Source organism: Thermobia domestica, unplaced genomic scaffold (genome assembly GCF_964235325.1).
Source record: "Thermobia domestica unplaced genomic scaffold, izTheDome1.hap1.1 HAP1_SCAFFOLD_251, whole genome shotgun sequence".
Classification (NCBI taxonomy): Eukaryota; Metazoa; Arthropoda; class Insecta; order Zygentoma; family Lepismatidae; genus Thermobia; species Thermobia domestica.
In genome coordinates this window covers 88,231-113,734 of record NW_027655968.1, presented here as the reverse complement: position 1 = coordinate 113,734, position 25,504 = coordinate 88,231, and the positions used below count along the sequence as shown (strand labels likewise).

Below are 25,504 nucleotides of genomic sequence, written 5' to 3'. Positions count from 1 at the left end.
AAAGTACGTACAAATGGAACACTTATACAGAAAGTATTATAAAACATGCGTTTTCAGTTATACGTCTGCTGTACGTTAAGTCCAAAAACTACAGGAATTACACATGTAACCTATCTTTTTAAGTACGCCACCTACAATTTTTTTTTCTCAGTGTAGCCAACTGGATCCAGTCTCCAGTTTGTACTCCTATTTCTGCGAGATCCATCTTAATATTGTCTTCCCATCTGCGCCTAGGTCTTCCTAATGGTCGTTTTCCGGTTGGTCTTCCAGTTAAGATTTTGAAAGCGTTCCTACATTTTTCCATCCTGGCTACATGACCTGCCCATCTGAGCCTCCTCGACTTGATGACCCTAACAATCTTTCTACTACCCCATCAGGATTCTGCCGCCTATAGTCGGACAATTTGTCCACGCCGACCAGATGCCGCGGTCGGATTGCCGGCGCCGGACGCCGGCATCTTTCAGCGCGATTTTCGACCGCGACGAATAGTTGCCTTGGCGAGCGGTCGGCAAACAGCCGGAAATGAGCATTAAATGCGCCGGCACCGCCGTCGGAAAGTTGTCTTGCCGAGCAGTCGGCAAACAACCGTAAAGGCGCAGTAAATGCGCCGGCGCCGCCGTCGAAAAGAGGCCGGTATAAAGAGTCGGCAGAGGGTCGGAAAGAGGCCTTTCCGATTGTTTTGCCGGCTCTGACGGTCGGCAACAGTCGGCAAAGAGTCGGCAAAGGGAATTTTACTTGACGATTTTCGACCGCTTGCCGCCTCGGCAAAAGGTCGGCAACTTTGAACAAGTAGATCGTCGTGCCGCCGCGGACGGGTGCCGGCTACCTCTGGCGGCCCGCCACCGTCGACGGCGGCAATCCATCTTTCCGACCGCGACGTCCTGATGGGGTAAGACCGGAAGTTGTAGACATACTTTCGGTTTCAATATCGAGAAAATATACAAATCAAACACTTTCACGTGACATTGTTGCTTGTTTTCTGCTTCAAATGCTGTGAATTGTTAACATGCAATATTATACGTACATAGCTACATTGATAACGATTTTTAAATAGTGTGTGTGAAAAGGAAATATAATGTTTCTGGAACACGGTCTTCACGAACAACATAGACGATTAATCTCGGAAACAGATGTTCTCATTTCCTTAGTTTTTAACGGTACAGTACAAATAAAAGGGACAAATACAACACCGTGAGTCCCGATTGTATTAGCTATTTTGTTGAAAAGCAATCGGCTTATTGGAATAGCGAAACACATATTGTCCAATTCGTTTTACTGTTTTACACCATATTAGAAAACCGTTTATATTTTCTCAGTTAATCTGATAAGAAATGTCTGGAGAAAATGAATATTATACTTACATTTGACACTATTATTGTTGATGCAGAAAACTGTGTTTGCAACTTCAATAATTCGAAACGCACGATTTCCTCGCTTTTAAGTGTTTTACAAATTCTCAAGAGAAATTGTCCCTACAAAGGACGGGATTATGTACAGTATATATTGGCTACTTTCGATAGGACTCAAATATTCAAAACATGAACTTTTACACTTCGTTGATGTTACCTGCGTGAAATCAACAGAATGGGCAATGAACTGATATTTACCAGTTTTAAAGCAATAAAATTAAGCTTGTATGAATACATCGTTGCAGAATACAAATGGTTTTCTTGAAATGGTTCTTTCGTAGAGTTGCTAGCTTGAACTGAAGGCAACCTCAGGGACCAACGATATTTGAGGGTACACAAATTTGTGACAAGATTTTTGCATGGTTTATATTACCACTGTTACACTAGCGCTTAAAATACTATTATTGTATTACTATACTAACTACTGGCATTACTACTAATCAAACGTATAGATAGGCTACTGTGGGCCTTATGCAGAGACGTTTTGACGTCTGATTAACGCCATACTACGAGGTTGACTAACGGGTGGTTATCAAAATTGTATTCAGAGTCTTTGATTAGGACGTAGTATTTGACGAAGTTAATCATATGAGACTGATTAATCTAGAGCAAAGGCTAATCTTTTACCCACGGTTTAGCGTGCGACACAACATTTCGTATTTCATATATTTTCATTTTTACAGACTACGCATGCGCTCATCTACTTTTCCGTAGTTGCCACATTTATATTTCTCACCCGATGCATTGGGGTTATATAAGTTAATCATACCCAAATCATCATTTTAGTTGTACTCAAAGTAGACTCTGAATACCATAACGTGCACCTCCTTAGTAAATTGTTAGTATGCGTACCAACTAGTCTGAGATTAACCCTAGATTAACGAATTCTCTCTGAATACCGCCCTGTATTACTATACTAACTAACTACTGACATTACTACTAATCAAACGTATAGATACTGTACTGTACTATACCAATATAAATGAAAATGGGTTATGTTTAGCAAAAGGTGTCCAGAAGCACGTAAAAACATCAAATTTACAGAAGAAATGGATGATGCAAGTGCTTAGACCTAATATAACGTAACCAAATCTAACCTAAACTAACCTAAGCTAACCTGAACTAACCTTATATTAGTAGAAATAAGCCAAATTCTATCATTTTTGGAAAATTATGCTGGACTCCTACACTAACATAATGTAACATAAATTAGCCTAACCTAACCTAACCTAACCTAATGTGAACAGAAATTACCTAAATTGTAACATTTTTTGAGAAACAATTGCTGGACTCTTTCTGCTAAACATTAGCCATGAAAATTAATGATTATTCACACTAATCTTATTATTAATATTTTAGATCTCTCTCTGAAAGTATTTGAGAACAAGATCCTGAGACGAATATTCGGATCCAAAAGGAACGGGAATGGGGAATGGTGAAAACTTCATAACGAGGAACCACATAATTTATACGGTTTACCCAACATTGTTAGGGTCATAAAATCTAGGAGACTCAGGTGGGCAGGTCATGTAGCCAGGATGGAAGAAAGTAGGAATGCTTTCAAAATCTTAACTGGAAGACCAACTGGAAAACGACCATTAGGAAGACCTAGGCGCAGATGGGAGGACAATATTAAGATGGATCTCACAGAAATAGAAATACAAAGTAGAAACTGGATGCAATTGGGTAAGGATAGAAGTCAATGTAGAGCTTGTGAACGCGGCATTGAACCTCCGGATTCCATAGGCTATGCTCTCCGCTGAGTCATAAGACGTCTTCCATTAGGGGCGCATCCACAGGTTTCACCGGGTCCAGACCCTCCAAAACTTCCTAATTAACATACATTTGTATACTTTCGCAATAAAACTAAACTTGTTTAACATGGAAATGATTGTTGTAGTATGAAAATTCTACCTTAAACTTTATCTGTACCGTACTCTTTCTCTTATAAAAGCAATCTACTGTAGTTCTTTCATTTTTCTGAAAATGTAGGTGGAAAATTTTACAAAATTACTTATCGGGCACAGAATAATACTTGTTCAATACTGCATAGACGTAGTGGCTCATAGTATTGTACCCCCTCCCTCAATGCTTGGATCCCTCCGAACAATAATTTCTGGGTGCGAGCCTGTCTTCCAGAACAGGGGCGTCATTTCAGAATTCGCTTGGGAGGGGCAATAGCACCACCGACATAAGACTTTCACGTTTTGTACTAGTATATTAGTAGACAATCGATTAAAGTACATGTATTCCTCAAACTCTTGGGGGGGGGGGCAATTGCCCCCTTCTGTCCTCCCTAAATGACGCCCCTGTTCCAGAACCGTTTCCTGGAAATCTTGACGAATTATTTTCAGGTAAATTTCAACACCAATTTCGATCATCATAAGTTCTGTCGTTTATATTTGTAATCATCTGACCCAACCCCTTTCATTTACAATAAATATTGGTTGTGCTTTGCACTGGTAGAGCCAAAAATACTGCATTATTTCGAACTGGCTTGGTGTATCTGTTCTCTTGATAAATGTATTTAATAATAGTTACGATTATTCTCTCTATCAAGTGTTAATATTATGCAAAACAGTAGGCAAGATTTCGTAACAGAAAAAAGTTCATTTCCATCGAAACAAGTTTTTTAGTTTCAAATCATTAAATGAAAACATTGTTGCTGTATCGCGATAATACAGACGCAACAATGAAAAGATTTTAATCCTAGTGTTTGGAGACAATAAAGTTAAGTTTTGAATAACTAAGAACAACGAAGTGCAAGATATAAAGTATAAATGCCAAAGATCAGGATTTCTCAAACTATTTCATATCACGCCCCCCTTTAATCCAGTGGTAGATATAGAAGGTAAAAACTAGGAGGCAGCCAGGACTTAGACTATGATACACAGTGGCGGATCCAGGATATGATCAAGGGAGGGGCTAAACTATAGTTTGCCGCTTTATTCAGTGTAAAACAGGATTGAAGTCCATTTTATCTAGTGTATACCTGAGGGTCAAGGAGGGCTATAGCCCGTATAGCCCCCCTTGGATCCGCTCTTGATGATACGTATATCATGAGTTTTCTATAAACTTTGAAAAATACATAAATAATAACTTCAATTATTTTTGTCACTCAAAACCGAGGTCCCCTTCCCGGGCTATATCCGCCACTGCTTTTATCGCATTCTCTTCCCAGCGACTGTCCACAAGTAATTTTCGGTACTTTTATTAGTCCCAATAACAAATCACCCTGCTCTTGCCCTCTTCGAAAGGAACATTTACTTTATTATTATTATTATTATTATTATTATTATTATTATTATTATTATTATTATTATTATTATTATTATTATTATTATTATTGTTATTATTGTTGTTGTCTCTCCATTGCTCTTATGCTGGTGGCAATATCGAATCGACTGCTTTCGGCCTGAGCTTCCGATCACGAGACTCAATCCATTGGCGATTCGAGTTCCTCTCAAGAGCAGATGGTTGGGTTTCTAACTGTTCTCGATATCTTTCTGTAGGAGGCTCAGTGGTAGAGCGCTTACCTCTGGTACGTAGGGTCCCTGGTTCGATCCCCGGCCAATTAAATTTGTGGTGGACAACATCGTGTCCATGGGTTTTCTCAGGATACTCTCTTTTGGTCCCATATTATCATTTCATTAATTTTTCCATAATCATTCACTTGCCTTAGACTAAAGACCATAACGTGGTACTTTAAACTAAAAGATTTCATTTCGATATGTTTGTATTTGTGTGCCTGGTATGTTTGATTACATAGAGTCATGAAAAGATAACCATGGACACAAGTATCCTGGTTGGGACAAACTGAAAAAAAAAAAAAAAACAGTGGCTACTGCGTGCACCTTTTGGTACATGTGACCGCAGGTTCGATTCCCGGTGGAATAATATGAATACATTTGAACGCATTATGATGCTTCGGATTCCACCTCATACTGTAGATCCATGTCTCCTGTAGCCTCGCTGCTGAAATCATCATCATCATCATCATCATAGGTATTCTGCCATCATTGGCAGGCCACTTGCCGCAACTGAGAAGCTTCCATACTCCACGGTCTTCCGCTAACCTCTTTATCTAACGCTAACTAACTAACTCTATGGCCTATGGAAACCGGAGGTTCAATGCCGCGTTCACAAAAGCTCTCCATTGACTTCTGTTCTTAGCCAACTGGATCCAGTTTCTACTTTGTATTCCTATCTCTGCGAATCCTTCGTCTTCGTTTTCACGTACGATTTCTTTGATCTGATATCGTCCATCAATTATAGTCTTCTTCATCCTCTCCCTCTCTTTCCTGTTATCATACCTTCTAGCACGTCCCTCATGATAGAATTCCTTCTTAGCCAATGTCCCAACTAGTTTCTCTTCCTCTTCTTAATAATCTAAAAATGTTCTTTTTTTTTCGTACCATCTATAACACCTTATTCGTTTTTCGCTCGACCAGCTAATTCTCTTCATTCTTCCCCGCACCCACATTTCGAAAGCTTCCAGTCGTTTTTCATCACTTTTGCGTAGTGTCCATGTTTCTGATCCATACAGTACAATACTACACACGAAACATTTTATGAGTCTTTTTCTCAACTCTTTATTCAAGGTCCCACAAAATAGTCTTCTCTTTCTCCTAAAGGCTTCTTTCACCATTCCTATCCTTGCTTTTATTTCACGTTCACACTCCTTATCATCACTAATAATAGATCTCGAAAACTATTCACCTATTTGACATTGACCGCTCCGATTGAAATGGAGCAGTTCTGAAAAGGGACGCTAATTTTCAATGAATAAAATTATTTAGTTTTAAATATGTAGCCTATCAGTACATATATTTCTAAATTAGTATTACCTTAAATTCCCTTAACTTAATTGATACTAAAGAATAAAATAACATTAGTTTCATAATAATGGAAGAATATGAAGAATACTTGTAATAAATAGTATATTTACATAAGCTTTTACGGTTTCTATAATCTTTACTTTGTTAAATTTATAATCCATTATTTATATCTTCAATCTATAGCTTCAACCTTAATGTATTATACGCAATTCATTTGATTTTTTTCGGTCTTCTTGGGCAAGAGTTTAACCTAAGAGGATCACAAAAAAAAATAACTCGAGGACTATTTAAGGTTCGCGTACCACAATTTGAGAAACGATGCAAATAGACTCGGAGCTTGATTTAAGCGTTCTATATCTTAGCTTCACCAGATCAATACTTTAAAAAATGTTCCACTTGAATTTTAACTGAAAAAAAAAATCAAAGATGAAAGAAAGCATTATGTGTTTCTACTTTGTTGCATTTTTCGGCCTCCGTTCCGCCAACGAAGCTAAACAGAACAAGACGTGCTGTGATGTACCTTGCCGGGAAATGTAATCCGTGACAAACTGGTGGGAAGACGAAGAATATCACTCACTAACTACTCGTCCGATTTCCGTGGCATGCACAGTCAATGTACTGAAAAAAACATTTAACAGGTGAGCAAGTTTTTTTCTACGTTAAATTGTAATGAGCTGGAAACCCTGTTTGCAGAAAAGAGTTTGAAGCTGACGTGTTGTGCGAATTTCAGCCTTATCAACGTCCACGCCGCCGCACTGGGCACGACGGTGAGTATGGTTATGGGGTTCAGCGGAATCACGCCACCCTCCAGGTCACATGACACCGTGGTCCGATGTACACGTGAACCGGGTGGCTCAAATCATCGCGAAGCTCTAATATAAGAGTGGACGCATTGAATTGCAGTTACAAAGCTTGTGTGCAAGTCTGTGAGTGAAGTGTGATTTTTACTTTTTTCTAAAACATTCATTAGTGGTGAGTGGAATATATAAATTCGTAGATTTACTTAGAAATTCGCAAAGTGACTTCTGAAATATAACAGGAAGCATCGTGTGTAGCAGAGCAAAGAATATTTGTGATTTTTTTTCGTTTCTGTGAGCAGTGCTATATATATATTTTTTTACTTTTAAATCTTCAAATTGTCTTCGTGATATGATGTGAATATTAACTTCTACCATTATCAAGGAGAATATTTCTTACAGCATTCAGTTTAAGAAGTGGCTTTTTGTTATTTCAATTTGGGAAAATTTGTTCTATCGACAATGTGTTAAAAATTATTATTATTATAGTTTCAAACGACTTGGATTATGTTTCGTAATATCGTAAATAATTCGTGTTCGTGCTGTTTCACGTAGCTAGATAGAAATTTAATCTCAGTGTTCTTAAACAGGGAGTCGAACCATGGACATTATAATTAGAAAGCAATCCTAATTGTGTTTAGACTGGAATATTAAGGGCGTTCGAGGGATTTTAGTTTCTTTTACTGTGAGCACAGGACACGATAAATGAAATATAAAGACTAAATAATTTGTGATCTAATGCAAGTAATCTCTATGTGGTAAATAAACAAAATACGATGTGACCCGGGTTCGAATTCGGGAATCTGCGTTTCTAGAGTTAGCGTTTTCCTTGGATTGGTGTTTAGTATCCTCTTACCATCGAGGCTAAGCCATATGTGTCGTGCCCAAACTACTTTAGGTACCGGAACCTAAACCCGGGTACCAACATTTTGTTTCAGTAGTACAGTTACCATAACTTCAGCCTTATTAGAGAGGCACGGTGGCTTAGTGGCAGAGTGTTTACCTCTTATGCGTGGGGCACCTGATTCGATCCCTGGCTAAGTAATCGACAACATCGTGTCCGTGGATTTTCTAGGGTACTTCGGTTTCCTCCCACATTGTCATTCCATCGATTCTTCAATTATCAATCACTTGCCTTCTCTCTCAGCCTAAAGAGCATAATGGTGGGACGTACCGAAAGTTTGAAGGTCAACCAGACCGTAGGTAGCGAAAACAGCAATTGAAGTTTATAACTTCACTTCTACTTGAGGGAGAAGATACAAATTTTGAAGATGACTTGATGGGTCTATAGTATAGGAGCCACGTATACATTTCAGTCTCAACCCCGTAGAAATTCGAAATTGCTGAAATCATTTTCGCTAACTTAAATTAAAAATCAGCGTTATCGCCTACACATAAGCTATCCGTGGAAAAGAACTCTTGTTTCTTGCTGAACGATATTTTATTTCTCTCGAAGTGCGTTGAAGCAAGTAGTTTATTGGTTTGTTATAAATTCGTTAAATGTAACAAGGAAAAATAATTGCTAACGGAGACAGCCGGTTAGTCGTACTAAGCAGAAAAATGTACAACGTTTGCATATCGAGGAACTCACAAGAAGCTGAGAATGTAAAACTTGCAGTCGATAAAGTTGATTTTTTTTCTAGGTGACAAAAGAAAGAGAAAAAAGATCATACGATATTACCTTAGATATATTTTATTAGCGATTTATTCTTCTCTTTAAAACCAAAAAAAAAAAAAAAAAAAGAGCGAATTTTTAGTTTAACGTCGTAAGGCTATGGCCTTAAGCTAGAGGAAACAGATGATTAATGAAAGTGATTGATTTTGAGATTAAGTTTTTGTGCTCTCCCACCGGGAATCAATCCCAAGACTATTGGCACACGCACAATAGTCTCTAGACCGGCGGAGAGAAGAAAAATAGATTACAATTCTTAAATACATGTATTTATATATGCAGTCGGACTTATTGCGAAAATGCATTTGATTAAGATAGATTACTGTGCATTAAATATTGCTTTCTGATGACTAAGACATGTTAAATATAAGTTACGTGTAAAGTTTGTAAATTAAACGTCCATTGTGCAGTGGTGGATTTAGAAGGTAAAATCTGGAGGGGGGGTGCAGCCAGAACCCAAAGTTACAGTAAACTCACCATGAGTTTTCTATAAACTTTCAAATATCAGCTTAAATTATTTATTCATTCAAAAAAAAAAAAAAAAAATGGGGGAGGGGTCCTAGGCCAACCCCAAGCTAGATCGCCACTGTTATCGCGATGTGTGCCCTCAAGGCAAAATGGTAAATGGAAAGGTATGATTATTGGTAACAAATTTTGGGAAGGTCCTAGAATGTTAGCCCGCTCATATGGGAAGATGAATTAGTATCCAGTTTGGTTCACAAGTTACGCCGAGCGAATGAAAGAGAGTGAAGGCGGGTTAGTAACCAGTTTGATTACTTTCTTTATTACAATGGGGCCGCGGTAGCTCAGTGGTAGAGCGTTCACCTCTGGTGCGTGGGGTCCTTGGTTCGATCCCAGCTCGTGCCAAGTGAACCTTGTGGTGGACAAACCGTGTGTGGTTTTCTCGGGGTTCTCCCGTTTCCGTCCACTTTTCATTCATTTCTCATTATCACCGTCTCCTTTAGACTAGCCGGCATAACTGTGGGACGTAAAACTTAAGAGATTTCATTTCAGTTTTTCTAAAACAGTGCCGGCGGAAATGACGTTAAAAATTCGCTTGAAACTAAGGGAAGCAAATTTATCTAATATACTAATTATTATAGACAAGAATTGAAACATTGGACAAGTTTGTTTCTTTGGTTTGAATCTATAAAATTATAATTTTATCAGCATTGGACTTCCTTCAAGAGCCACCGTTGCTGAAACATAAAACAAAGTACGACTGTTTCCGATCAAATGTTTAATAATTTTGTTGTTCTTTCGAACATGAAATTTGAAGGTTGACATGGAGATAATTCAGCTGATGCTTATTAGCAACACTTTTCTCCATTGACAGTTTTGTAATACGTCTCTTTAGATTGATGTGTTAGTTATCATGGCGCGTGGCATATTTTCGTATCTCATTTTACATGTTATCTGAAAAACATGACCTTTCACTAGTAATTTACATCTTATTAATTTCATTTCTCTTTCTTGAGAATATGTTTATAAAACATAATGACTTGAACGAACCAAAGTTAAGAGAGTAAAATAATAAAAAATAAAAAAAACGAGTTTTTTGTGTGTACATTTATCGAGAATAGAACTCTTCAACGCCTTAATTACAAAGCTAAAAATGCACACTAAAAAGAAAATCTTGTCCCAAAATATGTAATGAATTTATATAGCCTAAATAATTATTGCACAATTTAATGTAATATTTGCATTTGATACACGTCATTCAACTAATGTGTATGCGTGGAAAACCCCCTGGCTGTTGAAAATGTTATACATAATACAAATATAGCTACAAATGGGTTAGAAATGACACAATCTAATGAAAGCAGGAAATATTATCTCGAATACATCTCCCCACATTTACCAGGAAATGTACCGTATGAAATTGGTAGCACGTGCGTAATGATTCACATACAAATTAACATTTTATTTTGTTTATTATATGTAAAATTCAAAGAAAAAAACTAGTTTATTTCGAGTCCCATGAGCATAAGGGATTAAGTTATCTTTCGAGTAAGCATTTGTATGGTTACACACCGTATCTCTAAAACATGCCATTTAGAACAGTGGTTCCCAACCGGTGTGTCGCGTAGTCCTATAGAATATATCGCGAAATTTTAGAATTTAAAAAACCATGGAGCAGTTAATAATCTAGTTAAAATTAATTTTGAGACAGACTTTACCAGTTAATACTTCGAGCTGCAGCAACAATTCCGAGTACTATGTAGTGTTGCTACTTTATACACACTTATAAGCGTATACTATTACAATTTAGGCTATATTATTACGAATAAAATAATAAAGAGGTTTGTCTCGATGTTGTGGGCATTCAGAGAAGAGCGTCATCCGTCAAAAAAGCTTCGGAACCAATGCCTTCGGAAAGGTTCGGATCGTTAGTCACCAGAGAATGTATCTTCATCATGACAGCAAATGAAGCCAGTTCTGAAGCGAAGAATTATCCAAATTCTTTTGGTATTATATAAACACAGTGGTCGTTTTATAATAGGAATGCCGCGGCCATAAGCCATCTCGACAATTACTCTGTAATTGTTAAATAATAAGAAATTGTTTTAAAACAAAATTGATATACACTTTAATTGTCTTGATAAATCAAAATCAAAATGGCGCAGGCAAAGAGCCCGAAGTCGCCCGTGTTAAAATGTTTTGTTATTTAGCTAACTTTTCGTTATATTGAAAACTTGTGATACTAGAAAAGTCCACAGTCTTTAAAAGTTGTAACAAACGTAAAATGAACTAGTAACAAATATAACATCCTGTCACGACGGAACAGTGTTGCCTATCACGACGCCATTTCGCCCCGAACTCCTCAATTCTTTTGCTTTGAAACTTGTGATCCTTTTTTGTAACAATTAATTACAATGTTTTATGTTGTTGTCAGTGATAAAACCTACCATTGCGGCAACAATTCGTACAAAATACTATAGCACTACATTTATATGTTGTTATTAAATTTGTTAAAAATATATGTCCAATGAACTGTAGTATTTAAAATTTATATTACACTGTGCCATATTATAATGTACATCTCTTCTTTGTTGCAGACAGTAGCTAAATCAAGCTTAGACAACTAAAACAAGAAAAAATGGCCCCCAATATCACTAGTCATCATCCAACTGGCGTACTCAACGAAGATGATTTGGAAGTGTCGGCACCGGAAGTGAGGGAGGTGTACAAGAAGCAAAAGCAGCGATATGAACTTCAGATCGTTTGGCGAAACGTTATTCTCTTTGCATACCTGCATTTAGCTGCAGTTTATGGGCTATACCTGATGCTGACGTCTGCTAAAATTCTCACAATAATTTGGGGTGAGTTGACAGGATTGTAAGAAAAATATATTTCGGTAGAGTTTTGAGAAATAGTCCTTATACGTTAATAAGAACAAAATGGCAGTTTTTCAAGTTTTCCATTGACGCCTGCTAAAATCCTTTTTAAAATTTATCTTGCAAAAAGAAATAAAATTTTATCTCGTGATTATGCCCTGTACGTAGAGGAGTCATATATCAATGAAAGTGTATGATTATGGGAGAATTGATAGGAGGAGAATGGGAAAACCCCAGACACAATCTTGTACACAAGAAACGTAGATAACTTGGAATCGAATCAGGGAGTCCTTGCATCTGAAGTGAGAACTCGTTTACTGACCCACCGTGGCCTTCCGGGCTACGATATATCTTTAAGAATACCCTTCTGTGTCATCTTTGCCTAATACACGGGTTTTTGTTTGTGTCTTCAAGTGTCGAATAGGTAACGCCAAATATTTAATGTTCTCGCTTGAAATTAAAAAATTGTATTTCGAGTTACGAGGTTCAAGGTTCAAATCCCACGAACATCCATCCTAATTGCGACATTCTGGGTTTTGTTTTTTGTATTCACTAAAGAATTCCGACAGAGTATCTTCGAAACTGATATCAACCATGTTTTCACCTATATTGTTAAGCTTTCTTATAAAAAAAAAAGTCATACCAGATGCATGGATATCTGTTGATAGATATATATGAATCATTACACTCAAAATCGGAGAAAATACTGAAAATTCCCGGTGCTTTTGATTGAATGAAAATTATCACCAGATGGGAATAACATAACAGGATGGATACATGAAGAAGAAAATATGAATTCGCCTTAGTTGTGTTCTTTTTCAATTTTTTGTTTCTTATATAATTTCGGCACTTTATTTACCCTGCGATCTTCTTCAAAGGAAATAGAAATGGAGAGTTAAGGGATATGAGGTATTTCAGAAGATAAATTTATATGAAATTAAAATGCTTTTACTTCAGTAAACTGAATGTCTTTGCATTATGTGCCATTTGCATTCTTCAAACTATGGGTAAACGATAACATTAGACAATAGTTATTTCATATCAAGGGCAAGTTCATAATACAATTACTTTATCACAAATTGGTTGCTGATGCACAATGTACTCATTCAGCAGTTTGTTATCTGGCAACACTAATAAAGTTTGAATAATAGAAAGCAAAAGATAGAGGAAATGAAACAATACTTCATCATCAGGACTACTGCAAAGGATAAGATATGTTTATTAATGTAAAAATATTTTAATTTCATATAAATTTATTTTCTAACATGTCTGAAATCTCATTAATTCTTTCTAAGTATCGTGATTAAAGATTTCAGAGTAAACAAATCACCGAAATTAAAGACAATTAAAATCTTGAAATAGAACACAATTGAAGTGAATTCGTATTTATTGTAAATACTGTCGTCTGGTTGATGCTTATAGAAAATTTGAGGTATTCATGGTGTATTTGATGAAATAAAAGAGCAATGGGACTTTTCAGATGGTCTATTCGATAGCATTGGGGTTTATAGCAATATTTTGCTGTTATTAATTTGGAATAGTATTAAATATATATAAAAAAAATACTAATTGATATCTGTTATTCCCTTGTAGCTGTTCTGTTGTACCAGGCTGGAGGATTTGGCATAACTGCAGGAGCTCATAGGTTGTGGTCTCACAAGTCATACAAGGCCAAATGGCCACTGAGGTTTCTGCTTATGATCTTCAATACTTTAGCATTCCAGGTGAGTTTTTCTTATTCCTGTATTTAAACAATAATTAAATATGACACCTCTCTTTGTTGCCGAATATAAATGTAAATAATTTGTAATCGAATGAAAGAAGCATACTTTATATCCAATAGAAGTAACTAACCTTTTGTGTTCCAATTTTTGAACTCTACAATTTTGCTGCGGTCTTTCTTAGGTGTTAAAGTAAGGATAGGTTAAAGAAGCTTACGTATTGCGTGTATGGAAAAGGATATACATTCCTACAAGAACTTTTTCCACACTTTTATTAGGATTGAACACTCTTTTAAATTATTTTCCGTTAACACTAGAACTCGTAAAATTTTAATTTTGATGTTATTTCATATACAATATATTGCACATAGTATTAACAGACATGCCTTATTTTCATTGATTGTTGGATGTTTAATGGGAACACTAGCACCGATGCTCTTTGTCCCTAGAAATACATTATTTTACCAGTGCTACTGCAACTAATAAGTAATTTGAGTGATTGTTTATGGTAAGTCCTGTTGAATCAAAACAGACAAAATCCTGCACGAGTGTGTCCGTTTTATATACCAAACCCAAACCAAACCACTTAGCATAACGGCCCGTTTGTGATCCTAAGCCTCCTCCAGCGCCATCTACAAGCAACCGGCTGAACTATGTCGTCTAGCGGCGGGCACATGGTCAGAACACTGCGACGCCCTGTTCCTAACAGACGCACCGGGAGCTTTCTAGACTTAGTGGTCGTCACGTCTTGTTTTCACGTGACTCCCCAGTTTGCCTCACCACACGGTGCACGCCGAAAACAAGCATCGGCTGGGAATCGAACCCGAGACCACGCTGACATAAGTGCAGCGTTATAACCATTAGACTGCAGTATTTCCTCCCTTTTATATATAGACAATATTAAAGTGCTTATACCGTATTTCTTTTTGCTGATGCAGCGATTGAAATTAGGCTATTCGAAGCGAAGAGTCCGGCGATAGGCGAAGAGTTCGAAAACAAACAGAAAGTTTTTAGTTATTTCTGTTTGATATATATATACACTGTAATACAATATTTATCCAACAGAAATGACTAAATTTGTTTCAGTTTTTGAACTCGCGAGGTATAGTATTTTTTTTTTTCCAAGTAGTATTGAAGAGAGAGGTCTGTACTTAATTTATTTCATATTTTTTCTAATTTCGCAGCTAATTTGTATCTTAAAATTGGATTTTATAGAGTAATTTTGAGTATCATTCTATGTACAAATTTCTGTAATTTCTGAATTTTTATAGTTCCAAGCTCTGGACTGGCTCCTATCGCCTTGGTCACGGAGGTTAAAAACATGAAGAAAAAGAATAGGAACATAAAGGAATAAGAAGGAATGGACGTACCAAGGGAAGAGCGTGTTGTACGGAAACACGTAAAGTACGTCAGCGATCAACGGATGAACATGTTATAGTTTGCATCAACTTCATCTGAAGATTACTGACGTTCTTGACAACGGGTCTCCATACAACATAGCTCTTCCCTTGATAAGTCCGTTCCTTTTTATTCCTTTATGTTTCTATTCTTTTTCTTCCTGTTTTTAACCTCCGTGACCAAGACTCCAGGGAAGAGTCCAAAGCTTGGAAGTTTAAAGAAAATTCAGGAATTACAGGAATATAGTGTAGAATGATAGTTAGAATTTCTGAGCGTGGTTTTGCAATCTCTAATTTCGAGAGTTTAAATACAAATCTGTTCCTCTCTTTAGCCTGAAGATGTACAAAGCCTTCATAAAGATAATTGGAAATATTGAACACACAGTATATTTTAAATAGACATGGATACCAATTAATTAAATGAAATATTTGTTTGTAAGTACTGGGCGATTTACATTATTTTTATTTCTCTTTTCTATTACAGAACCATATCTACGAATGGGCCAGAGATCACAGAGTGCATCATAAATTTAGTGAGACTGATGCAGATCCACATAATGCCACCAGAGGCTTCTTTTTCGCCCACATGGGATGGTTGTTGTGTCGCAAGCACCCGGACGTCAAGGAGAAGGGAAAGCAAATTGATATGAGCGACCTAAAGAAGGATCCTATTGTCATGTTTCAGAAGAAGTAAGTTTATTCTTTATATATAATGTCAGTATTCTCTTCTTTGTTGCTAAAGTAGGCAGTCTTCTGTTTCACTTAATCATGTAAACATTTTCTTACAAAAACTATGAAGATATATATAAATATAAATAAAACTATGTATAAAACTACATGAACTGACATAATATAAAGGAGTATTCCCGTTTGACGTGGAAAATTGAAATTTGGCATGATTGTAGCTTTACGGGACTAATCTGCAGGAAATTTGCCAAAAGGGAAGATTTTTAATTTTTAGAGGGTCTAAAGAGGGGATGAAGAGATTCCCCACATGCTATGTAAATTTTTTTTTTTATACCTATGATTTCCTGTTTTAGGTACTTGGAATAAAAATTAGAAATTCGGTATGCTTGTGCGTTTTCTCTCAGATTATTTAACAAAATCACTAAATATAAAAATTTTCAAATTTAGAGTGGTTTTATGGGAAACTGAAAAATCTATCCCATGTTATTTATATGGGACACCTTTTACACTCCAAAATGTTTAGGCACTTCCTGTAGGGCTACAATGATTAAATTAAACATAATTGTAGTTTTTTCGGGACTAAGCGACAGGAAAATTGCCAAAAGGGAGTGTGTTTAATTTTTAGGGAGTCTAAAGGCGCGATGAAAAAAAAATCCCCATGTCATTTAAGGGGGCCTTTGGGGGGGGGGGGCTATAAGTTCATATTTTAGGTACTTGGAATTGGAATAATAGCTTTTATATATATTTCTTGAAATAATAACTTATATATTTCCTTCCCTGAAGACAATTGGAAAACTAAAAAATACTAGAGAACTAGTTTGGTAGAAACCAGATATTGGCATTTAGTATACCTTGCCTTAAAACACTTTAATGAAATCGAAACCACATTTCTTTAGAACATAATCAAGTACTAGTTATATATTTTTAATTTATACTTGCTGTAGGGGTAGGTTTTCTAATTTGATTTTTCTTTTTGTTTAATTGCAGATACTATCTTACTTTGATGCCAATTATTTGTTTTGTGATACCTACTATGGTCCCCATGTGGTTGTGGGGTGAATCATTTCTCAACGCATGGTTTGTGGCCACTTTGTTCAGATACACCGTCACCCTGAATGCTACTTGGTTGGTAAACAGTGCGGCGCACATGTGGGGAAACAGACCCTATGACAAGTAAGAGCACTTTTGTTATTAGCAGTTACTTATGGTGCTTTTGAAGCGAACCGTAGAGCAAATATGGCTGAAACTTCTTGAATTCATTTCAAACCCTTTTTCATTCATAGGTAGTATTCACAGTTATGTTGCCTTCATATTTTCAATTGTAGATTTATGAGTAAAAAATTCTTTAAAAGCCTATTAATATTATTTCAATTCAGCAATATATCTTGCGTTAATTTATATTTTTACTTTGGGTAATGAGAATTACCGTATAATTCTGAATACAAAGTCAGGTTGTTTGCAGCAATTTCGTGCCCAAAAGTATGGGATCTTGTTTTCATGACATATGATCAGAGCAGAATCACGAGCTTCCATTAACCTTTAACTTTACCCTGTTTCTCGCCTACCACTTTAGTCTTGACTCGGTGAACTCTTCCAGTGAGAAAGATTAAAGGAGATCTCTATCTGATTTGATTTTAGTGTAGTTTTATAATAAATTCTGAAAATACACTCAATATGTGGTGAAAATTTTTTTCTTATTCTTTTTTAAAGATATTGGGCATCGTCTCGGATTCAGAAATATACGACAGTTTAAATATGAAAATAAAAAAAAATAAAAAAAAATTGGAATACCAAAGTTCAGGTGTCAATATAATGTCAATATTAACCACAGCGATATTTCAATAAATTAATATTGAAGGAACTAAGTTAATAAACATAGTTACCAAGTCTTCAATAATTATAGTTTCTGACATTAATTTCGGTAGCTTAATGGTTACTATTATTTTACAGAGATAGACTAAAGGATAGGTTGCGATCTTTGGCTTAAAAAGTAGAATAGTAGTGTAAAGGTTAAAATACCACGAGAATTTTTCTATCAGTTTTCAGATTAATGAGCAGTTTTATTTATTTCCTTCTTTGGATCAAAAAAGATCAATATATTTCAAGGGGGAAAAACTAACTACATAGTGTAGCCAAACCCAAATTATCACTTAACTCAGCATGATGTGCTTATTCCCTAGAAAATACAAAAAATCGATTTAGGGGCCGTTCAGAAATTTTTGTGGTCCCTCATCCAAAAACTAACTATTGGCCAAGACCTCATCTTTCAATTTACTTTTTTATTTTTTTAATATATATCATTCCTAAAATGTTTGTTTAAATAACTAAAAATGCAGTCCATCCTTCCATTTTGCTTCGTAAGAGATAGCAACTTTTGGGCCACCGATATGCATAAGTGGAAATTATAAATTTTAGGACACATGATGAGTACCATGTCCTACCTACCGTTCCTAGTTTAAAACGATGTGTTCACTGCACAGCTTAACTAACCGAATGGTTTTCGTCTATTTTCAGGTTTATTAATCCATCCGAGAACCTTGGTGTAGCCGTAGCTGCTTTGGGAGAGGGATGGCATAACTACCACCATGTTTTCCCCTGGGACTACAAGACTGCTGAACTGGGCAACTACAGTGCCAACTTCACGACTGCTTTCATCGACTTCTTCGCTAGAATCGGCTGGGCTTATGATCTGAAAACGGTGCCAATGTCTGTGGTGCAGAAACGCGTTCAAAGAACTGGCGATGGGAGCCATGAAGTGTGGGGTTGGGGAGACAAGGACCTTCCTGAGGAGGAGAAAAAGGAGGCCATTGTTTTAAATAAGGATGACTTTTAAGACTCCATAACTAACTCTTTAATGCAAGGGATCTGTTTTGCTAATATAAGAAGGAACTAATCGCTACCAGAATGTTGGCTCTGTTGTTCTGATAGTCGTAATACAACGCCAGTGATATTTACAAGATCAGTTTCAGGGACTCTAGTGTTGTTGTGAGCTTATGTCAGTATTTTCCAAGAAATAAGTTCATGTTATCATTTCTTTACTAAGTGTAGGATAATACTCTTAAAGATGTTATGTTTTGTTAATATTTTGTTGTACTCTGAAATACTCAACTTTTGTTTTCCACCAAGATAGTATCAAAGTTCATTGTCTTGATCAGAATAAAGATCAAATAGAATTACGAATTGTTCAATTTTAGTAAATATTTTACTTAAAAGCACTGCAATTAATAAACAGTTGAGGTCTTCTACGATACTCTTTTGTTCGAATGGGGAACTTTAACTAAAGAATCACTAAGTGTTAGCTCAGTTGTAAAACAAGTGAAGATTGTTTATTTTGAGGCATTGAGTAGCTCCAATCATAGGCACTTGCTACATACCAATAACGTGTTAAGAATATCATGAGCTATTTTTTTAAAAGATACTCAAGTCAATATCAGATTGTAAAATTTGAAAACTTTTTTCTTAACTATACTCCACATCACCCGAATTGGCGTATGGCGCCAGCCAATAAGCTCGTAATGCGTTGTTACTAAACCTTCAGGGAGGAATCTTAATCATTCATAATTGATTTTATTTGTGTTTGTGAACAATTATGAATGATTAGATTCGTCATTGAAGGTTTGGTAACAGGACACTGCGAGCTTATTGGCTGATGCCGTGAGCCAATGCGGGTGACGAGGAGTATGGTAACAAATCGCGTGCTTTTGAGGAAAAAAAGAAAAAAACCTTAGCAACACAGATAACATTGCTGAAGTATTTATGTGAGATAAACCGTAAATTAATCTGAATTGTTTAATTACTAAGCAAGATAAAGCATCACCAACCTCTATTCTATCAAGACAAGATTTTGATACTTTCTTGAACATTTACGAAGAGTTTTAAATTGAACCTGGAAATCAATTTGCTTTTGTTAAAACTGAAATGAAGTCAGAAAGGCAACGGAGAAACTTAACGAAGACTGACTTCCAAAGTAATTAGAGCAAAAAAGATGGTTCAGTTAATGCCCAGAAATTTTACTTCTTTTTTTGTTGAAGTGTAGGTTTTTTCATCCTACGCTACCATGACCAAGTGATATTTAACATGGGTTCTCCATGAACATAATATATGTGTATATAAAATAGTATGTAGCTTCTTAATGAGTGAAAATGTGTGTGTGCATGTGTGTGAAAAATACGGTATGAATGTTTGACGTGTGTAATAAGAGGAAATATCAATATTTATTGAGAATATTTTTGTTACAAGTAAGTTAAGACTTTATTGAAAATGTCTCTTATTGAAGGGGATAATAATAAGTAATAAATATATATTTCTGCACAAGTAGTGTCCAAAGAGTTTTATAGAAAATACTTACTTTTGGTTATGCGTAGTAATCCAACACTGGGATAAGAATGCTCAATTAGCAATGTAAAGCAACATTTTTTTTTTTTTTTTTTTTTTTTTTAAATTCAGGAATAGGTGTAAAAGTGCTTTTCTAAAATTTTCTTGATACCACTTTCGTGATTCACACATACATTTTGAAAAATTAGATTTTAGCTAAATCTAATTTCTCGGAAAATTTAGAGAAATAGATTTAGACGAAAATTATCATATAGATACTAAAAATTTTGGAAGTTATGATTTTTTTTTTACTATTTTTGTTTAAAAAATTGTAAATAAACTTTATAACGAAGTTATTTTCCATAAGAAAAGTAAAACTAACAATTAGATCAAATTAATATATATATATTTTTTAAATTACCATATAATTTTTCAACATTGAATTGATATTGTCTAATTATTTCAGTGGTGGATTATATATAAATTAAAGGGAGGCGAAGCTGATTAAGAATGCACCTTTTGATCTACCAACAATTCTCTTAATTATGAAACAAGTTAATGTTATTTTCATTTATTCTGAGATAATTGTACAATTGGTGAAATTTTCCCATATATGATTTACTGAATTCTGAAACTGGAAGGCATTATTATATTAACTTAAGATTTAATACATAAACGAAAGGGAAAAATATTTTTATTGAATGATTGACCTCAAAATTTGCCCTTAAATGAGTGGACTTCTACGAATTTCAATTTTGTTAAGTAAAAACTAGATTAGAATTGTTGCAATAGTTTATTTTATGTATAAGATAGATTTATTTTTGAATTAAAGTATGTAAGTTCCAATACTTTATATTATTAATATTTTCTGTAGGCAGGAAATGTCAAACTCTTATAGTCTGCCTTGATATTGGCTTAATCAATGTACGTTACTTGTTAACATATATTCTATAAGACTTCATGTAAACTTTAGTATATAAAATCTTTCCAGTGAGCGATTGGGTGCTATTGTTATTTGACACTTAAGAAATACAGCTTGTGTGTAATGATATTTGTAATACACCAAGGCAAGAAAGTATATAGATTGTATTTTGACAAAATGTTTCTTTTGGAAACGCGGAAAGTAATAAAATTTTTCTAATCCGATATTGAAGACCAAATTCACATGTATTGTTTGGTATTGTTTAATAAATATGAAACAAATATAAATTTGTTGTTCTTGTTTGCTTTTTAAATACTCCTGAAGTCGAAGTTACAACTCATCGTATGATACAAAGATAGCCCAGTTGGCTTTTTCCCAAGAGGAGAATCTACATGAAATTTCACTTTGGATTTCACTTTCATTATCTTCCAATAAGTGGTGCATTTGCATAAATACTTGTAAATTGAAGATAAATTAAAATTAGAACATGAAGTTCATTCTTAATAAATTCACATAGCTGTGGTTTAAAGAGAATGGTGGCTTGAAAGTACAAATTACTCCTCCTAGATGTTCATTTTCTAAAACAATAAAATTAGCTTAACCATTGAATGTCAAGAATTCCTACTATCGTCATTTAAAAAAATAAAAAAAAAAAAACTACTCTTTTAGTAATATCTCATGGGTTCCATTATAGTATAATAAAAAAACATTGCCAGAATAGTTAAGATTTGCCTGTAACATTCTTAAAACAAAGTTCATAAACAATGCTATGATGGATAGTTTGTAATAAATACAATAGTTTTAAATTAACTAATGTTTCTGTCCATCACTTGTTATCTTTAATCGTATTGTGAAAAATATTACCGGTAATGTGCTGAAAATAATCTAAATGATAATAAGTATTACCTCAGTGAATAGTTTATAATCACGATAAAAGATTTAAATACAGTACGCTTTGACTGGTGGTTTAAAAATAATAGATGTATCCTGCTTGAAACTTTTCGATCTGAAAAAGATTGCTTTAGCCGTGGACCTCTTAATACGATGATTCACTCCAGTGGTTGAACTCAATTGAATCCATTTGTAGGTAATGAAGGGAAGCATACTTGCTGATGAATGCAATAGGATATATATTTATAGATTTAAAATAACAACAGACCTAGTGTTCAGGAAGATGATTTTTTGAAAAATCTATTTCTTTTCTGAATTATTCATCCACTTAAGAGAACATTCTTGAAATACCAGAACACAAAGTTTGCCAAAAACCATGAATGATTAGTGTTCGTAAATCCTAGCTCATCTTCACCTATAGAGAGTATTCAACTGGTTCTCTCTCTCTCTTAGATAGATAGATAGAGAGAGAGAGAGAGAGAGAGAGAAAAAAAAAGAGATAGTAGATGGATTGGTAGGTAGATAGCCATAATTCTCTTAGGAAACAAACCATACAAGGTAGACAAAAGTAATTTTTTTTTACTGGATACCACAAGTGACAAGCAAAGACCTACACAGCATCCTAATACAAGGTGGTGTGACGAAATTAGGTAGCACTGCGAATATCTTGGAAACGAATTATTGAAGGTCAGATGGTTGTCAAAAAGTATTAGAAAGGTTTTATTCCAGCAATGGATCAACATTGTTGATATGTATGCGTTTCAAATATAAACAACCCTAAAAGCTACATTCATGTGATCCCAGTTCTCATTCTTGATATCTGAGCATTTCAGATTAAGGAATAAACGCTTATACCTTGTTCTGAGAGATCATATATTTAATCTTGTAGCTGTAAGAATTTCTAAAAACGAAGTTAAACTAAAATTTACTGTTCTTGGGTACAACTGGGTAAAATTTACTGTTATGTATGGGTACAACAAACGTTTCTGTGAACTAGAAATATTTTAACAACCTGTTCTAGCGAACCGGCTGAATAGCACCGCTGCTTATTGACGTCTATTCTTGAAAATAGAATTTTAAGCCACTTTATGATTATTATTATTAAAAAAAAAAAAAAAAAAAGAGAGAGAGAAGTATGCTACTAATAAGGATGAGATACTATTTACCTACACTGCTCAAAAAAATTATGGGATCAGCTGAAATATCACACAAGACCTTAAGATAGTGTATTGATAAGCTTGTGTTTGACTCATATACATGGGCGGAACTATAGGGGGCGTTGCCCCCCCAAACTTTTTGACAAAAAACAAAAATTACTTATAAGATCCTTCAATTCTGATTTGTATTAACCGTGCTCCCCAGCAGACAAAAGGTCTCCCCCCCCCCCCCAGCAACCAATTCCTAACTCCGCCTATGCTCATATATATCATACAAGAAGGAATGCTTTAAGATACACCAGAAAAATGGGACACGTACTGGTATTCGGGCACGGAAAACCTTGTTCACATTGCTCATGAAACAAGACGGTTATGTGTGCACCTCTCGAACTGCTCACAAACAGGCAAGGCAACAACACTGATTGTTCTTTAATATGGCGTATGATCACCTCGAACAGCCAACACAACCTCGCACCTGCGTGGAATGGATTCAATCAAATTATCGATGAGTTCTTGGGGGATGTTGTGCCACTCATCCAGAAGAGCGACTTCCAACTCTGGAATGGTTGTTGGAGGTACTAGCCTAGCGGCAATTCGTCTGCTAAGCATCCCAGAGATGCTCAATTGGATTGAGATCCGAAGAGCATGCTGGCCATTTCATCCGAGCGATACCCTCAGCTTCCAGTATCTCATCCACTAACCGTGCTCTGTGAGGACGAGCACTTTCATCCATGAAAAGGAACGAATAACCAATGGTATCAGCATAAGGAAGAACAAAAGGTTGCAGGATCTCATCCCTATACCTGAGAGCCGTCAAAGAGCCACTTCGGATGATGTGGAGCTCAGTATGCTCACCAATGCTGATTCCTGCCCACACCATCAGTCCACCACCATGATACTGGATCCTTTCTCGCATAAGCATGGGATTGTGTCGTGTTCCACACTCTCTCCAGTGAAAACACGTCGATTATCAGGCTCCACACTGAATCGAGACTCATCAGAGAACAAAACATTGCCCCATTCATTGCGTCCCCACCCACCATGTTCCTCCGCCCACACTCTTCGATCAACACGGTGTCATCAGTTAATGGGACACACACTATAGACCTACGTGCGTAGAGGCCATTTTCTCGAAGGCGATTGCGGACCGTTTGAGTGGATATTGTGCGTCTTGCTGTTCTCACGGCTCGCTGGAGCAGAGTTGCATTTTGGCGCCGGTTTCGACGGGCTGTTAACAAGAGATAACGAATATGTTCTTGACCACATGTTTGAACAAATATGTCCTTCTAACACAATGGCACATAATGAGTTCTATTTACATAAAAAAAAAAAAAAAAACTATGAAAGTTTGTTATTATCCTCTATTAATTTTGAGAATTAAAATTTAAGACTATGTTTAAAATATTCTCTTGCAAAATTTGCGTGGATGAATAGCAAGAACTATCAGCAAGAGAGAAAGTTCCTAGGGTTGGTCGAAATAATACGATAAGAAGAAATAATCTTTCTGGATGCAAGGTCGGTGAGGTATTACTTTAGATTTGTGTGAATGTTTTACCTATTATGTCAGTAGACTAGGAATACAATAGTTTCTTTCCTCTGCGTTTCGAAAGATATTTGAAAAACTGGAAATGAAAAGGTCAGAATTGAGGGACAGTTTAGGATTATGGATACCACGTGTAAGAGAATTAGGAATTTCACATGTACTAACCTGCACGCAATTGATATCCTCTAATATCGTAGCCTTAATAGAAAAATGATACAATTCAAAATCATCAACTTTTCAGGAGATTAAGTGAAATATTTTCACTACTGCAGCTAACAAAGACGAACAAATGATACAGGGTGTCCCACATAAAACCGGCACGACTCACTGTCTACCTACTTTTCACGCAAAAGACATTTTACGTTACTTTTTATGTAAATATCGCAAAGTTACAGGCTTTCAAAGTATGTGTCAATATATTTTAACATTTTATGTAAACTGTCTATTTAAAACTCGGTTTATAACAAATACGTCCGATTTGTGCTGGACGCTTATTTTTCATTATATTCCCAATGAATCTTGTATCCTTTCACTTTTTGTACAGATCTTGAAATCTACTGCTTGTGGGAAGCTTGATATCAAGGTATTTTACCATAAACATTTCTTTAGTCTCTTCGATGCAGCCTGTTTTTGTGTAAAATTCCAAAATATCAGCTCAGCATGCAATTGCTAATTGGACCATATCTCCAGGACGACTAATTTTAAATTGTCGAAATCAACAATGATGTCTTCCGAGAAGCCTGACAAGAGTGAGACCAATATTCATTTATTTATGATCGCGTGTGGTGGACAAACACCGTGTGCGTGGGTTTTCTCGG

The 25,504-nt window shown here is 35.6% G+C and overlaps 1 protein-coding gene across 1 annotated transcript; it reads left to right on the top strand.

The window, feature by feature from the left end:
* Window positions 1-7,061: 7,061 nt before the first annotated feature.
* On the top strand, window positions 7,062-21,382 carry LOC145676628 (acyl-CoA Delta-9 desaturase-like). The gene is made up of 6 exons (XM_081747460.1): window positions 7,062-7,219; window positions 11,776-12,039; window positions 13,648-13,778; window positions 15,657-15,862; window positions 16,847-17,032; window positions 18,374-21,382. The coding sequence occupies exons 2-6, from the start codon at window positions 11,817-11,819 to the stop codon at window positions 18,690-18,692; spliced, it is 1,065 nt and encodes a 354-aa protein (XP_081603586.1). The 5' UTR covers window positions 7,062-7,219; window positions 11,776-11,816; the 3' UTR covers window positions 18,693-21,382.
* The last annotated feature ends 4,122 nt before the right edge of the window (window positions 21,383-25,504 follow it).